The 17,887-nt window shown below is 44.9% G+C and overlaps 1 protein-coding gene across 1 annotated transcript in view; it reads left to right on the top strand.

Moving 5' to 3' along the window:
* PIK3R6 (phosphoinositide-3-kinase, regulatory subunit 6) overlaps positions 1-16,787 on the top strand; it is a 52,626-nt gene extending 35,839 nt beyond the window's left edge. The window contains exons 14-16 of the mRNA XM_011958644.1: positions 1,378-1,493; positions 15,894-16,006; positions 16,604-16,787. Coding sequence (XP_011814034.1) covers positions 1,378-1,493; positions 15,894-16,006; positions 16,604-16,760 — 386 coding nt within the window. The 3' untranslated portion in view covers positions 16,761-16,787. The remainder of the gene's footprint in view (positions 1-1,377; positions 1,494-15,893; positions 16,007-16,603) is intronic.
* The last annotated feature ends 1,100 nt before the right edge of the window (positions 16,788-17,887 follow it).

The following is a 17,887-nucleotide window of genomic DNA, read 5'->3' as shown; positions in this document are numbered from 1 at the left end:
TCTCCTGACCTCGTGATCTGCCCGTCTCGGCCTCCCAAAGTGCTGGGATTACAGGCTTGAGCCACCGCGCCCGGCCTCCCTGCAACTCTTTAACACCATGAAGGAGACGTGTACTCGTGGCAGCAGCTCTTAACCTAGAGGTGCTCAGGAGCAGGTTGTCAAGGGAGCGGGGCCAGAGCCAGATGGGCAGGGCCCAGCTTTGCCACTGACTATCTGTGTGACCTTGGATGTGTGACTTGTGTCCTTTCTGCCTGTTTTGTTTCTTTTTTTCTAAAATGGAGATAATAAGTAGCTACTAATTTGTGTGCATACAGTAAACGATAAATGTTAGCTCTTATTGTTCAAACTGTATTCCTTCCATTTCTCTCACAGACTGTCCCCACTCCCAGCCCTACTCTAGACCCTATCAGTACCAGTCTGATGAGGCCACCCTCGGTGGAGCAGACTTCTACAAACCTCTTTAGTTGGCAGGGAGGGATGAAGCCTACCAGCAGGTGCACAGTAATGATTTTTGACACATTATAGACTATTAAGCAACCCCATCTCTACTAAAAATACAAAAAAAAAAAAAAATAGTTAGCTGAGTGTGATGGTGCTCGCCTGTAATCCCAGCTACATGGGAGGCTGAGGCAGGAGAATTGTTTGAAACTAGGAGGCAGAGGTTGCAGTGACCGAGATCATACCACTGCACTCCAGCCTAGGCAACAGAGTGAGACTCTCTCAAAATATATGTATATAATATATATGTGTATACATACACATATATATGTATGTGTGTATATGTATGTATATATGTGTATATGTGTGTATATGTATATATGTGTGTATGTATACATATATGTGTGTATGTATGTATATACATATATACGTGTGTGTATATACGTGTATATATGTGTGTGTATATATACACACAAAAAAAACTATAATGATAAAGGAAGTCAAAGAAACACTCTACCTGTTGGCACTACTGCCCTCCTCACCCACTTGGAGTCTCTGTCCTGCACAACATCCCTGGGCAGGTGCTTCTTTCATTCGTAGCATGCCCAAGAGCTGCAGGAAGTTCAAGAGAACTTCTAAAACTTTATTCCTTTTACAAAGGGTTGCAGGAGGACATAATGAAAGGGTGGGGGTGGGGATTTGGGTTGGTGATGGCCGCTGACCTGAGGATACAGAAACTTGCAGATTCACGAGGGAAGGAAGAAGAATGATTGAGAAGGAACTGTAACTTGGCTGGGACCAAGCAGATTCAGGAAGTGGGGGCCCAAGAAGGAGTGAGAGGGCTGGGGGTGTGAAGATTCATGGAGATCTTGAGACCTAGAATCTCAAACTCCCCTACTTCCCTGGAGGTCCATTTACAGCCCCACCAATCTCATTCAGTTTCAGGATCTCGCCATTGCCCCCTGCCTGCTGCTCCTGTCACAGACCACACGTGTCTGAATGTCAGTGTGACAGAGGTTGTCAAGTCCTCCAACTTGGCAGGAAAGTCCTTCTCTGTAAGTACTGAGTAGACTGGGAAAGGGAGACAGCCGGCTGGGAGCTCAGAGTAGACTGGGAAAGGGAGACAGCTGGCTGGGAGCTCAGAGTCGACTGGGAAAGGAAGACAGGTGGCCGGGAGCTCAGAGTCGACTGGGAAAGGGAGACAGGTGGCTGGGAGCTCAGAGTAGACTGGGAAAGGGAGACAGGTGGCTGGGAGCTCAGAGGGGAGGGTATTCAGAGAAGGGAACTGACTTCCCAGCCTTTCTGAGCCTTTGCTATTGGAATGGGTCTTTCTGTTAGAAGGAATCTGTCTGTCTGAAGTGCAGAGAGCCCACTGGTATAAGGAAAGCGCTTTAAGAGTCAAAGCCCTGCCCTCCATCTGCTGACCATTTGAGGACCTAAGACATATCCAGATGACTGCAAAATGCACCTACATCCTGTCATCCCAGGCGCCACACCACAGCCAGACTCCTAAACAACAACAGCCCAACCTTTGACTAAATCAAACCAGCTCTCTCAATCCCCTTGCCCTTTGCCCGTTTTCCTTTGTGTATATCGATACTTTTTTTCTCTTTTTTCTTGAGACGGAGTCTTACTCTATCGCCCAGGCTGGAGTCTAGTGGTACGATCTTGGCTCACTGCAACCTCCACCTCCCAGGTTCAAGCAATTCTTCTGCCTCAGCCTCTTGAGTAGCTGGGACTACAGGCGTGCGCCATCATGCCCGGCTAATTTTTGTATTTTTAGTAGAGACAGGGTTTCGCTATGTTGACCAGGCTGGTCTTGAACTCCTGACCTCAGGCAATCCACCTGCCTTGGCAAAGTGCTGGGATTACAGGCGTGAGCCACCGTGCCCGGCCAAGATAATGTTTTAACCTATAAACAAAAGTTTCATTATTTATTTTGGAAAATATAAAAAAGCACAAAAAATACATTCACCAATAGTTGCAATCCCTGGAGAGGATGAATATTAACATTTTCAGGTGTAAACACCCAAGTCTTTTTTTCTAGCTATTTTAAGATAATTGATAGCTACGCTACATACTGGTCTGTACCTTGATGCTTTTTACTCAAAAATATACTAAAGCCTCATAAATAGGTCTTGGTGGGACCTTGCTTTGGTCATTAAATATGTTTTGTGTCATTAAGTCTATGTCAGTATTTATTATATGATGGTTCCATATACCTATATAATTCTAATAATTCTAATAATAAATTCTAAGAGGACGTTTAAGTAAGTTCCCATTTTTCACCATTATGAGCATGTAAGCAATTTCCTTAGGGGTAAATATGTGCTAAAAATCATGGTTATGTCTTTTTAGAAGAATGCTTAGAAGTGAAATCATCCAGTCAGGTGGCATCCTTTTTATATATTTTGTCAAATTGCCCTCCAGAAAGTCAATACCAAGTTCCAATCTGATTGTAGTGTTTGAGTGCCAATTTTGCAGCAAAATTCACATATTGATTGATTTTTTTCACCTTCACAAATTTGATGATCAAACTTTTCATTATTTTGTTTCCTTTATTTCTATTTCTTCATTCATATATTTCCTATTTGTATTCTCATCTCATACGAATATCCTATTTTATAGTGTGAGGACATTAACCCCTTCTTTGTCATAACTTTTGGAAATACTTTTCCTAGTTTGTCTTTTGATGCTTTTTTAACCTAAAATAGCTTTATATTGTGACGTAGCAAAATCTACCATTTTCCTTTAATGATTTCTGACTCTGATATGATTAAACATTATATATGTCTAAAGACCGCATCTCCTTGAATTTAAGGCATACCACAATTTTACATACTACTAAGAAACAAACAATGCTTCCTAAACTATGGACAATGGTCTCTTATCACATTGGTTGCAAAATACTCCCTAATTTTAGAGCTGTTAAAATGTGTTTTAGAATCAATGAAAATGGCAGACCTGTTTAATAGTAGTATGCTGTTCCTTCCTTGTGGTTTTATTCTTTTATTTCTTCACTCATTCTAAACATCTTTATTTTATAATCTGATTTATGTAATTCCATTATCTATAATTACTGGGAGTCTAATCCTTCTGTTTATTGGGTTCACTGACCCCCTCCCCACAGTAGCTTAATTCCTTGTTTTTCAGTTATGAGTTCATATTTCTTAGGGCTTTATTTGTGGGAAAACTGGGTGGAAAAATTGTCCTTCTAGAGAAATTCTGAATTTGTTTTTGCCAACTGCCTCAGAGATGTTATCAGCTCAGGACCATATTTTGAGTTCAGTTTTGGCTGAGAAATTGCCAGACCATGAAGGTAGTGTACATGTGTACCCCAGATTCACATCCAGACGGGCTCGTAGCTAAGAATCTCCAGGAAAGAATTGCCTTCTTCACTCATCGTACAAGCCAAAGCAGATGGGCTTTTTTTCTATGGTCTTCCCTATGTCTGTGTTTGTTTTTTCGTCCGTTTGTGTCTTTTGTTTTATTTTGCTTTCTAGTCTTTCACTGAGAGTGTAGCCTTCAAGAGTCCCTGCTTCATGTAACCCCACACCATTGCCTCCCATCCCCACGTGGCTAAACCCAAGCCCTTTGATTCCTGAGATTATTAGCAAATGCTCCTAGGACAGCCAAAGCATCTGACTTACACAATTTCAACTTCTTTGGAATGTACTGACATTTTTTTTGTTGCCTGGGAGATGATCAAGTTTTTGTTTTTTTTTTTTTTTTTTGTTTTTTTTTTTTTTTTTGAGACAGAGTCTCACTTAAGTTACCAGGCTGGAGTGCAGTGGTGAGATCTCAGCTCACTGCAGCCTCTGCCTCCCGGGTTCAAGCGATTCTCCTGCCTCAGCCTCCCAAGTAGCTGGGACTACAGGCGTGCGCCACCACACCCAGCTAATTTTTGTATTTTTAGTAGAGATGAGGTTTCACCATGTTGGCCAGGATAGTCTCAATCTCTTGGCCTCGTGATCCGCCCACCTTGGCCTCCCAAAGTGCTGGGATTACAGGAGTGAATGATCAACTTTTTGATATTCAATGGCAACTGAAAATACATGTTTGTTTTCTATCTATAGAATATATAAAGTATGAAGTTTAGTTATTAAATCAAATACATTATATTACTGTAATCTACAAATTTAAAATGTTTTTTGTCTACTTCATCTGGCCAAAACTGAGAGACGTTTGTGGATGTTCCTGCTATGGTTTTGATTTTGTCAATTCTATCTGGATTTCTTTGAACGTGAACTTTCTTCTAGTTTTTGCTGCTGCTGTTGTATAATATGATGCCTTCTTATGCCTAGTCTTTGTATGAGACTTTTTTTTTCTCTCTCTCTGTTGCTTTGGAAGCCTTAAATACTTAGTTTCAAAGAAGATTCTGAATATCACAGGAATATACCTTGGTGGGACCTTTTTTCATTCATCATTTTGGACCTTTGATGGACATTCTCAATCTGGAGACTCATATCTTTCAGGTCTCAGGTATTTTCTAACACAATCTTTAAAATAGTTTCCTTCCCTTTATTTCTTTGCTTTCTCTTTCTGGAACTGTGAATAGTAGGATGTTTGACCTTCTAAATTAATGCTCTAATTTTCTCATCTTTTTTCTCCCATTGTCCTTCTTTGTCATTTCTTCAATATTGGGGGAGTTTTCTTCAAATTCATTTTTTGAAAATTTAGGCTATTTAAGAATTGTTTCTTGTTTTCTGGTTATTTGTTGTCTCTCTTAATATGATCTCTTGGCTGGGCACGGTGGCTCACGCCTGTAATCCCAGCACTTTTGGAGGCCGAGGAGAGCGGATCACGAGGTCAGGAGATCGAGACCAGCCTGGCCAACATGGTGAAACCCCACCTCTTCTAAAAATACAAAAATTATCTGGGCGTGGTGGTAGGTGCCTGTAATCCCAGCCACTTGGGAGGCTGAGGCAGGAGAATCGTTTGAACCTGGGAGGCGGAGGTTGCAGTGAGCCAAGATTGCGCCATTGTACTCCAGCCTGGGCAACAGGGTGAGACTCTGTCTCAAAAAAAAATAGATAAATAAGGTCTCTCTCTTAACTAAAGAGGGGGCACTAAAAACCTGGGTCAATGGTGGGCTTCTCAGTGGGCAGCCAGAGGGCCATGGTCCTTTCTGTGGGGGAACCCAGATGTCAGTATCTGCAAGTCTCTTTGCTAGGACAGTTTTATTTTTCCAGAAATGAGTCCTTTGGGCTCCTACCTCAGCAAGTAAAGGGGGCCAGGGATGAGGGGTGGATAAGCCTGCTTATTATGACTGACACTCTGGAGCTGGGATAATTTCACTTTCTCTTTTCCAATTTGGATGCCTTTTATTTCTTTCTCTTTTCTGATTGCTCTAACTAGGACTGCTGTTATGTTGAATAGGAGTAGTGACAGTGGGCATCCTTGTCTTATTCCAGTTCTGAGAGGTAATGTTTTTAATTTTCCCCCACTCAGTGTGATGTTGACTGTCAGTTTGTCATATATGGCTTTTATTATTTTGAGATATGTTCCTTCTATTCCCACTTTGGTAAGGGCTTTTATCATGAAGAGATGCTGGATTTTATGAAATGCTTTTTCTGAATTTATTAATACAATCATATAATTTTTGTTTTTAATTCTGTTTATGTGATGAATCACATTTATTGATTTGTGTATGTTGAACCAACCCTGCATTGTTGGAGTAAAACCCACTTGATTGCAGTGCATATCTTTTTGATTCACTGTTGAATTTGGTTTGCTAGTATTTTGTTGAGGATTTTTGCATCTATGTTCATCAGGGATATTGGTCTGTAGTTTTTTTTTGTTGTTGTTATTGTATTCTTGCCTAGCTTTGGTATCAGAGTGACCCTGGCTTCGTAGAATGAGTTAGGGAGGATTCCCTTCTCCTCAGTGTTTTTTGAACAGTGTCAGTAAGATTAGTATCAGTTCTTCCTTGTATGTCTGGTAGAATTCCACTGTGAACCCATCTGCTCCTGGGGTTATTTTTTAGTTGAGAGATTTTTTTATTAGTAATTCAGTTTCATTACTCATTATTGGTGTGTTCGAGATTCTATTTCTTCTTGGTTCGATCTTGGGAAGTTGTACATTCCTAGATAAATGGAATTTATCCATTTCCTCTAGATTTTCCTGTTTTGTGCATAGAGGTGCTCATAGGTCTCTGATGATCTTTTGCATTTCTTTTGTATTAATTGTAATGATACCTTTCTCATTTCTGATTGTGCTTATTTCATTCTTCTCTCTTTTTTTCTTAGTTAACCTAGCTAGTGGTCTTTCAATTTTGTTTATCATTTCAAAGAACCAATTTTTCATTACATTGATCCTTGGTATTTTTTTTGTCCCAATTCCTTTTAGTTCTGCTCTGATCTCTGTTAGTTATTTTCTTCTGCTAGCTTAGGGTGTGGTTTGTTCTTGTTTTCCTAGTTCCTTGAGATGCAACATTAGGTTATTGATTTGAGATCCATCTTTTTAATATAGGCATTTAACACTATAAACTTCCCTGTTAGCACTACCTTTGATGTACTGCTTGAGGTTTCGGTATGTTGTGTCTCTACTTTCATTCATTTCAAAATTTTTTTATTTCTGCCTTTATTTTATCATTGATGCAACAATCATTCAGGAGCAAATTATTTAATTCCCATGTACTTAAGCAGTTTTGAGGGTTCCTCTTGGTGTTGATTTCTAGTTTTACTCCACTGTGGTCTGAGAAGGTACTTGATATGATTTCAAGTTTTTAAAAACTTTACTGAGCCTCACCTCGTGGTCTAGCATATGGCCAATTTTTGAGAATGTTCCATGTGCACATGAGAAGAATTATATTCTACAGTTGTAGAGTAGATTGCTCTGTAAATGTCTGTTAGGTCCATTTGGTCTACAGTCCAATTCAAGTCCAGAGTTTCTTTGTTGATTTTCTGCCTTGATAATTTGTCTAGTGCTATCGGTGGAGTACTAACGTCTCCCTGTATTAGTCTGTTGGTGTCTGATGTGGTGTGGCTGTGTCCACGCCCAAATCTCATCTTGAATTCCCACAGGTTGTGGGAGGGACCCGGTTGGAGGTAATTGAATCATGGGGTCAGGTCTTTCCTGTGCTGTTCTTGTGATAGTGAGTAAGTCTCACAAGATCTGATGGTGGTATAAGAAAGAGTTCCCCTGCACAAGCTCTCTTTTTGCCTGCTGCCATCCATGTAAGATGTGACTTGCTCCTTCTTGCCTTCTGCCATGATTGTGAGGCCTCCCCAGCCATGTGGAACTGTAAGTCCATTAAACCTCTTTCTTTAGTAAATTTCCCAGTCTCAGGTATGTCTTTATCAGCAGCATGAAATGGATTAATACAGTAAATTGGTACCAGTAGAGTGGGGTGCTGCTGAAAAGATACCCAAAAATGTGGAAGCAACTTTGGAACAGGGTAACAGGCAAAAGTTGGAACAGTTTGGAGGGCTCAGAAGAAGACAGGAAAATGGGAAAGTCTGGAACTTCCTAGAGACTTGTTGAATGGTTTTGCCCAAAATGTTGATAGTGATATGCACAATAAAGTCCAGGCTAAGGTGATCTCAGATAGAAATGAGGAACTTTTTGGGAACTGGAGCAAAGGTGACTCTTGTTATGTTTTAGCAAACTGGTGGCATTTTTGTGGAACTTTGAAATTGAGAGATATGATTTATGGTATCTAGCAGAAGAAACTTCTGAGCAGCAATGCGTTCAAGAGGTGACTTGGGTGCAGTTAAAGGCATTCAGTTTTATAGGGGAAGTGGAGCATAAGAGTTTGGAAAATTTGGCCGAGCGTGGTGGCTCAAGCCTGTAATCCCAGCACTTTGGGAGGCTGAGACAGGCGGATCACAAGGTCAGGAGATCGAGACCATCCTGGCTAACATGGTGAAACCCCGTCTCTACTAAAATACAAAAAATTAGCTGGGCGTGTTGGCGGGCGCCTGTAGTCCCAGCTACTTGGGAGGCTGAGGCAGGAGAATGGCTTGAACCTGGGAGGCGGAGCTTGCAGTGAGCTGAGATCTGGCCATTGCACTCCAGCCTGGGCGACACAGCGAGACTCCGTCTCAAAAAAAAAAAAAAAAAAAAAGAGTTTGGAAAATTTGCAACCTGACAATGCAATAGAAAAGAAAATCCCATTTTTTGAGGAGAAATTCAGGTCGGCTGTAGAAATTTGCATAAGTAATGAGCAGCCAAATGTTAATCCCCAAGACAATGGGGCAAATGTCTCCAGGTCAGGTCAGAGGTCTTCATAGCAGCCTCTCCCATCACAGGCCTTGAGGCCTAGGAGGGAAAAATGGTTTCATGGGCTGGGCCCAGGGTACCCATGCCATGTGCAGCCTAGAGACTTGGTGTTCTGCATCCCAGCTGCTCCAGCCGTGGCTGAAAGAGACCAATGTAGAGTTCGGGCCATGGCTTTAAAGGGTGCAAACCCCAAGCCTTGGCAACTTTCATGTGGTGTTGAGCCTGCAAGTGCACAGAAGTCAAGAATTAGCGTTTGAGAACCTCCATCCAGATTTCAGAGGATGTATGGAAACTCCTGGATGCCCAGGTGGAAGTTTGCTGCAGGGGCAAGACCCTCATAGAAAACCTCTGCTAGGGCAGTGCAGAAGGGAAATGTGGGGTCAGAGCCCCCATGCAGAGTCTCTACTGGGGCACCACCTAGTAGAGCTGTGAGAAGAGAGCCACCATCCTCCAGACCCAGAATGGTAGCTCCACTGACAGCTTGCATGTGCACCTAGAAAAGCCACAGACACTCAACACCAGCCCATGAAAGCAGCTGGGAGGGAGGCAGTACCCTGCAAAACCACAGGGGCAGAGCTGCCCAAGACCATGGGAACCCACCTCTCACAACAGCGTGACCTGGATGTGAGACATGGAGTCAAAGGAGATCATTTTAGAGGTTTAAGATTTGACTGCCCTTCTGGATTTCAGACTTGCATGGGGCCTGTAGTCCCTTTGTTTTAGCCAACTTCTCCCGTTTGGAATGGCTGTGTTTACCCAATGCCTGTACCCCTGTTGTATCTAGGAAGTAACTAACTTGCTTTTGATTTTACAGGATTATAGGCAGAAGGGACTTGCCTTGTCCCAAATGAGACCTTGGACTTTGGACTGTGGACTTTTCAGTAAATGCTGAAATAAGTTAAGACAGGGGGACTGTTGGGAAGGCATGACTGGTTTTGAAACGTGAGGACATGAGATTTGGGAGGGGCCAGGGGTGGAATGATGTGGTTTGGCTGTGTCCCTACCCAAATCTGATCTTGAATTCCCACAGGTTGTGGGAAGGGCCTGGTAGGAGGTAATTGAATCATGGGAACAGGTCTTTCCTGTGCTGTTCTCGTGATAGTAAGCCTCACGAGATCTGATGGTTGTATAAGAAGGAGTTTCCCTGCACAAGCTCTCTTTTTGCCTGCTGCCATCCATGTTAGAAGTGACTTGCTCCTCCTTGCTTTCTGCCATGATTGTGAGGCCTCCCCAGCCATGTGGAACTGTAAGTCCATTAAACCTCTTCCTTTTGTAAATTCCCAGTCTCAGGTATGTCTTTATCGGCAGTGGAAAATGGATTAATACAGTGGCTATCTCTTTGATCTAGTAGTATTTATGAATCTGGGTGCTCCAGTGTTGGGTGCATATATATTTAGAATTGTTATGTCTTCTTGTTGAATTGATCCCTTTATCATTATAAATGATCTTGTCTTTTTTTACTGTTGATTTAAACTCTGTTTTATCTGATATAAGTATAGCTACTCTACTTGCTTTTGGTTTTATTTGTGTGAAGTATCTTTTTCCACCCCTTAGAGTGTAAATGTCTTTAACAGTTAGGCAGATTTCTTATATGCAACATACAGGTGGATCCTGTTTTTCTTATCCATTGCAACATACAGTTGGATCTGTTTTTCTTATCCATTCCACCAGCCAATATCTTATTGATCCCCCTACTTCAGCCTCCTGAGTAGTGGAGACCACAGGTGCAAGCCACTATGCCCAACTAATTTTTTAATTTTTTTGTAGAGAAGAGGTCTCACTATGTTGCCCAGGCTAGTCTCAAATTCCTGGATTCAAGTGATCCTCCTACCTTAATGCTTGGAACTCAAGCATCCCAAAGTGCTGGGATTACAAGCATGAGCCACTGTGCACAACTGGGCCTATATCTTTTAAGTGGAGCATTTAGTCCATTTACATTTAAAGTTAGTATTGATATGTAAGATTTTGTTCCTGTCATAATTATTACCTAGTTGTTTTGCAGTCTTGTGTAATTGTTTTGTAAGACCTACATGTTTTATACTTTCCTGTGTTTTTATGGCAATGAGTATCACCCTTTTGTTTCCATGTTTAGAAATCCTTTGAGCATTTCTTGTAGGACGTGTCTAGTAGTGACAAATTCCCTTAGTGTTTCCTTGTCTGGTAAATACTTTATTTCTCCTTAATTTATGAATTTGTGTTTAGCAGGATACAAAATTCTTGGCATCTTTTTTTCTTTAAGAAGACTGAATATAGAACCCCAGTCTGTTCTGGCTTTTAAGGTTTTGGGTGAGAAGCCTGTTGTTAGTCTGATGGGATTCTCCTTTTAGGCAATTAGACAAAATATGTATATTTGAAGTTATATTTATATATTAATACTCCAATGAAGCTGGCTTCTAGCACTGTCATAAATGTTTTACCCAGTTTTATATTCCTTTGGTCAATTTTGAGTGGAATTCCATTACTAGAACTGAAGCCCTGTTCTCTGAGTCTTTAAACACCCTAAATCTATAAATTCAGAGACACCACTTTCTTATAGACTTTCTTCTGCACGCCTGACTATTACATGTTGGCCTCGATCCCTGAACTCCTTTTCCTAGATCCTTAACTAGCTACTGTCCTCAATTTCTATCCATGTCTCACTTCTGTTCTCATTTCCTGGACTATCAAACTCACAAGGATTTAGTTCCATTTGTTAAGTCCTCCCAAATCTGTATCTTCTGCTCTGACATTCATTCCTGAGTTTTTGACTCCTGCATTGAACTAAGTTAGCATGAACTGGATGTCCCACAGTACCACAAACTCAAGATATTGAAAATCAAAGCCAGTACTTTCTAATAGTTAAGAGCTCTCCAGAGCCAGATTGTCTGGGTTCAGATCTTGCCTCTGCCATTTACCAGCTATAAGATGTTAAGTAAGTTAATCTCTCTGTAACTCAGTATCATTTTATAAAATGAGGAGACAGTCATTCTTCAGTATCCATGGGTGATTGTTTCCAGGACCCCCAAGGATACAAAAATCCATGGATGCTAAAGTCTCTTACTGTTGGCCCTTTGTATCTGCAGGTTCCACATATGCAGATATGGAGGGTCAGGTATAATAACATTACCTACCTCATCCAGTTATGAGGATTGATTGTTGCATGCGAAGCTCTTAGAAGAGTGCTTGGCTAAAGTAAACATTATGTATGTGTTAGCAGTCATTTTTATTTCATCTCCTCCTTATATCCCCTGTCTCGTTTAATGGTACCATCATTAACCAATCACCTCTGCCAGAAACCTAGGAGTCATCCCTGCTGCCTCCTCTTCCTCACTTCCCTTTGTCCTGATGGAACACTTCTCAAATCTCTCCCTTCTCAAATCTCTCTCTTCTGGTCCAGCTTGGTTGACCAACTGTCCCTGTTTGCCTGGGACTAAAGGGGTTTCTTGGACTTGGGACTTTGAGTGCTAACACCAGGAAAGTCCCAGGCAAATCAAGCAAATTGGTAACCCCAAGTCTGACCTTCATCTATCTCCTTCTAGCTGGTCTCCCCGGCAATACTCTGATCCTCCTTAAGTCCACCTTCCTGCCCATGTTATTCCATACTTAAAACTCCTCCATCGTTTCCCATTCTCCAAGGGCAGAAAAACTCTTCAGTGTTGCGTAGCTTCACTCCTCTTCTCCATCTGCAGCTTTGGGCACTCCCTGGAGGCTCTTCCCACCACGTGTTTGGAAGTGTTCCTGAAGTCACATCTCTGTGCCTTTGCTCATGCTAGTTCCTGGACCTGAAACCTCATTCCTCCCTTCCACCTGCCAACCTTCTTTTTATAATTCCTACTCATCCTACAAGTTGAGACTCAGGTGTCGTCTCCCTCAGGAGGCCTTTCCTAATGCTTTTCCCCCTTCCTTCCACATCCTCTGCCCTCCTCCCCTCACCTAGGTGAGCTAAGTGCACCACCTCTGTGCTCCCATAGGACCCTGGGGACATAGCTATGGAAACATTTGTGACACTATAAATGGCACGATCTTTGTATGTCAATGGCCTGCAAACTCTCTAGGCTCAGGACCCTCATCTAGGTTGGTGTGGTGTCTGGCCTGCAGCGGAGCCTCACCAGATGTTTGTTGAGTCATCTAATCCACCTTCCACCTCATTCTAGATCTCAAGCCGGACCTGGAAGCTGTCCCTGAGGCAGCCTATCCACTGTAGGAGAGCTCTGATTGTCTGAGAGGTCTGCCTTGAGCTGAAATCTCTCTTATTATAGGGCAGTCCAATATTTTAGTTTTAGGCTCCCAAGTGGACCTATTTACCCCTCTGTTGCATTTCCTCTTTCAAAGTCAGTTCCTTAAAGTGGTTTCTGTTTTTAGTGACCTCTTTAGACAACCTGGCTGGGGGTTTTTGAAAGTCTAAACTTATCACTTCAGCAAGTTCCGTTTTATCCCTACAGGGACTTGCTAGGGGAAAATTCCAGCAGCTGTGCTTCCCTCCCAGAACCAGGCAGGTCCACGTATGTGTGTTGTCCAAATGGATTGGATGATAACCACTGAGCAGGAAGGGGAAGCTCATGGTGAGCTGGAGTGAGAAGGCAGAGACTGTTTGAAGAACAGTATGGGGCAAGGGTATTGTGGCTGGCTCAGTAAGTTTAAGGGTCAGATATGACCTTAGCTGGATTGGAAGTTTGAAATAGAAAAGAAGGCAAATAAAGCAGAAACAGAAGAATTGGGCCTTTGGGGTGTGGAAAACAGGAAGCTGCCAATAGAGAACAAGAGACAATTAGCGGCACTTTGCCCATTCCTTAGTCTTACGGAGAGTGGGATCCTTTGCAAATTCTGCATCTGGACCTTTCCACTTGCTCCCATGGCTTCATCTATAGACTAAAATCTAAGACTCTTGTGGTCCTTGTGGGCCAAAGCCAAGGAGGTAGAGTGTGTCTAGGTGTGCAGACCACAAAGGGAAATGAAAGGCATCTGCCTACACCGCAGGCAGAGTGGGAAGAGGCTCAGAGACTGTGTGTGATTACCTAGAAGTCGGGGCCAGGTCCATGGGCAGGTCATGGAGGCCCAGATCCTTCCAGAGACGCCTAGAGCAGCCTGATGCTAAAGAAAGAACACCAAGTTGAGAGTCAGAGAGCTGGCCCCGTAGCTACCACTGTGCAGGCTTCAGTGGGTCACATTCGATCCCCAGTCTCCTAACCTATGGAAACCGTGCATCTCTCTCACCAGGTGCAATCAGTTCAGGTGCAATTCCATTCACTATGGCAAACAGAATGCACCTGGCTTTCCCCCGACCCCAGCTCATGCAGCACTTCAGCCCCCTGCAGTCTCTCCAGGTATTTTTGGAAGGTCACGAGTGACATTCCAGTATCAACGGTCATTCCTTTAGCTGTCCAATCAGTGCCCACTAGGTTCCACTGCCTGCCCCCCTGACCACAACCATGGCTGACAGCTCCAGAGCACAGAGCACTAAAGGTGCCGCAGGCTCTTTTTTTTTCTGAGAGAGTCTCATTCTGTTGCCCAGGATGGAGTGCAGTGGCGCAATCTCGGCTCACTGCAACCTCCACCTCCCAGGTTCAAGCGATTCTCCTGCCTCAGCCTCTCAGGTAGCTGGGATTGCAGGCATGCGCCACCACGCCTGGCTAATTTTTTTGTATTTTTGGTAGAGATGGGGTTTCACCATGTTGGCCAGGCTGATCTCGAACTCCTGACCTCAGGTGATCTGCCCACCTTGGCCTCCCAAAGTGCTAGGATTACAGGCGTGAGCCACTGCACCCAGCCAAGGTGCCACAGGTTCGGTTGGCACCAGGGGAGAAGCCCCTCTCCCCTGAGTGTTACCCTCTGTCATGGAGTCGCTCCATCTTACAGAGGTTTTGTTAAATCTGTCTTTACTCACAGCTCACCCATTCAGATGCACAGGAGTCTATGCATAGTGGGGTGATAGGTGGGGGCTTGGCCTAGGGCACAAACCAAGAAGAGAAAGAACCCACAGTAAGTTCCCCTTCCCCTCTGACACCTGGGACTTCACTGCTGAGTCCATTAGTCATGCTTGGCTCCTTCTTGGAAAATTGTAATTAATAAGAGTTCTTAACAGTGTCTTGGGCTCTATTCCAAGCACTTAATTATATACTGTCTCATTTAATTTTCACAACAATCCTAAAAGGTAGCACAGAGAGATTAAGAAACATGCTTAAAGTCACACAGCTAGTAAGTGGCAGAGCCGATATTAGAGTCTGGGCAGCCTGGCTTAGAGACTATGCTCCTACCCTCCTCCCAGGGTATCCCGCACGGCCTGTCCACAGACTTCTGGCTGGCCTACTCCCGTCCCCTAAAAGTTCAGCTGAAATGCCTGGGCATGTGTGAGCCCCCAGTTTAGGCTGCTGCTCGTGCCTCTGCTAGGTGACATTGAACAACTCAGTGGTTGTTCTCAGCCCTGCCTACATTCAGGAGCTTTGTAAACAATGCCGGTGCCTGGGCTCAACTCCATGCCACTTGAGTCAGAACCTCCAATATTATATTTTTGAAAATTGATTCTTATGGGCAGCCATAAGGCATCACTTGAAAGAGATGGTCTCTGAGGCCTCTGGCAACTCCAGGGTTCTGTGGTTGTAAATTACCCAAAGCTGCTGTCTGTGTGTGGAATGAGCCACAACCTCTGAATGCTCCACCTGCAACCCACAATCCTCATAGTTCTCCGCCCAATAGGAGGCGACCTCTCTGGAGCTACTCCCTCAGATTAGGAGTTGTAAGGATGCCTGGGGGTGCTTTCCTTTGGCCTGGTCTGAGGCTTGGGGTCTTTGGCTGCTTTCTAGACCCTCTGTGTCTGTGGCAGGTAAATAATGTTGTATGTGATTTAATGCTGAGAACCAGGGTCAAGGCTTTTAAAATCACTGAAATACCCCCAAATTCCATATACATTCACACGCCTGTTATAGAGGAGATGCTCGGAAAATGTTGAAGAAATCAGCACTCAATTTCCGGTAACTTGGCAGCCTGGCAAGCACTCTCCACAGCATTCCCGTTTGTGTTCAGAATCAAGGACAACAGGTTGGGAGAAGAATTGGAAAAACGATGTGAGCTCCAAGGGCAAGGGCAGCCTCGAAGCCGTTTGTGCAGGGTTGTCACTCCTCCGTCACTTGCAGGAGGAGAGTTGGGGACCCCATGTGCTGGACTGAAGAAATACACCAGATTCCAGGGTAGGAGATGTTGGCAGGGCCACCTGTTGAGCAAAGGTAACACTCACATGTGCAATCTCTCTGTTGCAGACAGTGACCAACACCTTCAGGACGAACAATATCCAGATCCAGAGCCAGGACCAGAGGCTGCTGACATTGTCACTGGACAAGGACGATCAACGCACTTTCAGGGACGTGGTCAGGTGAGGCTGGGCCTGCCACCCCTAGAGGTCCAGGGCCCATGGGACAAACCGAAGCAGGAGCCAGGTCCTGCCGTCTCCTGCCTCTAGCTCAAGGCACCTCATCGGAGGTAGATCCTGTGGCCAGGCAGGTGTCCTTGGTGAGGATGGACTGAGGCCACTGCCCTATGCCTTGAATCCAGGAAGTTGAGGCAAATGAATGGCAGACCCAGGGCAGCAGCTGCTACTGCATTGTCCCCAGATGCCTCTGCATACACTCAGCCTGCAGCCTCCTGATCCAGCCGCCTCTGCAGGCATGGGCCCCTCCCACACAGGCTCACCTTCAGTGGCATCTGTGTCCCAGTTAGCCGACCCTTACTGGCTTCCCCTTGGGAGGTGTGTTCGGGTAAGGGAGGCATACGCAGAGTTACTTGCTCCAAGTGTCTCCTCCTCTCCTGGTGAGCCCCAGGCCCAGGTTGTTCTTTCTCATCCTGACTCTTCCTCTTTCTTCTGTGTGGCCACCTCCTCAATGCCCTACAATGACAGCTCTGCCTTTCAAATGCCCTAGGCAGATCTGATCCCTGAGACGGGTCACCTGAGCTGGTCTCTCTCCACCCACAGATTTGAGGTTGCTCCCTGCCCAGAACCATGTTCCGAGGCCCAGAAGTCCAAGGCGCCGTGGCTCAATTTGCATGGGCAACAGGAGATGGACGCGACCAAAGCCACACCCAAGCCCCTTCTGATGCCCATCAACACATTCTCTGGCATTGTCCAGTGAGCCTGCAGGGACAGCAGGCCCGGGAGGAAGGATACACTACCCCACCAACCCCAAGCACTCACACCAACAGCCAGAGCAAGGCCCAGCTCCACACGGCAGCTTTGGCCTTGACCAGGAGCCAGCGAGTGCCTGGGAGCACAGGGAGCCTGCCGTGGGGGCTGTGACGAGGAAGGGCCCGCACGGAGGTCTACGGATGGCCCGGGCAATGCCGCAGCTGCTTGAGAACACGCACACCAAGCCCAGCTTCTCACACAAATGTCTACGCCTTCATTTAACTTCAATTCCTACTTCTCCCGCTGTCCTCTCCCACCCAAGCTCCCCACCCAGCCCATAAAACCAGGGTTACAGCTGCTGTCTCGGCCAGAGCCCTGTGGCCTAGGGGAAAACGGGAAAATGGGAAGCAGGGAACAGCAGTGGCACCACCTCCCTCCCAAGTCTCTTCCCTTCCCACTCTCAGGCCACTGCCCACCTCACCCAGTCCACGCAGGTGTCTCTATCAGGTGGGAGAAAAACGTCAGATTCAATAAATGTACACTGAAGTCTTTCTGCTTTCATCTCACACCTGGCAATATTCATATGTTAATAGGAATCATCAAGGCAATCCTTTATATAACCTGTTGAGTCCACTGGAGCCAGGTCAGAGTTCTGTGAGGTATAAACTGGTGTGTTCTGTCTCCTGCCCCTTACTTGCCCTGTCAGTGCTCTGGAGTGCAGTGGCACAATCACAGCCTCGACCTCTCGGGCCCAAGCGATCCTCCCACCTCAGCCTCTCAAGTAACTGGGACCACAGGCGCATGCCACCATGCCCTACTACGTTTGGGATTTTTTTGTTTTGGGGCTTTTTTTTTTTTTTTTTTGAGAGTCTTGTTCTGTCACCCAAGCTGGAGTACAATGGCATGATCTTGGCTCACTGCAACCTCCACCTCCCGGGCTTAAGCGATTCTCTGTGCCTCAGCCTCCCAAGTAGCTAGGATTACAGGCGTGCACCACCACGCCCTGCTAATTTTTGTATTTTTAGTAGAGACGGGGTTTCACCATGTTGGCCAGGTTGGTCTCGAACTCCTGACCTCAGGTGATCTGCCCGCCTCGGCCACCCAAAGTGCGGGGATTACAGGCGTGAGCCACCG

The sequence above is a fragment of the Colobus angolensis genome, unplaced genomic scaffold (genome assembly GCF_000951035.1).
Source record: "Colobus angolensis palliatus isolate OR3802 unplaced genomic scaffold, Cang.pa_1.0 Scaffold47, whole genome shotgun sequence".
NCBI lineage: Eukaryota > Metazoa > Chordata > Mammalia > Primates > Cercopithecidae > Colobus > Colobus angolensis.
Note: the sequence above shows the minus strand (reverse complement) of the source record. Positions and strands in the feature narration are given on the sequence as shown.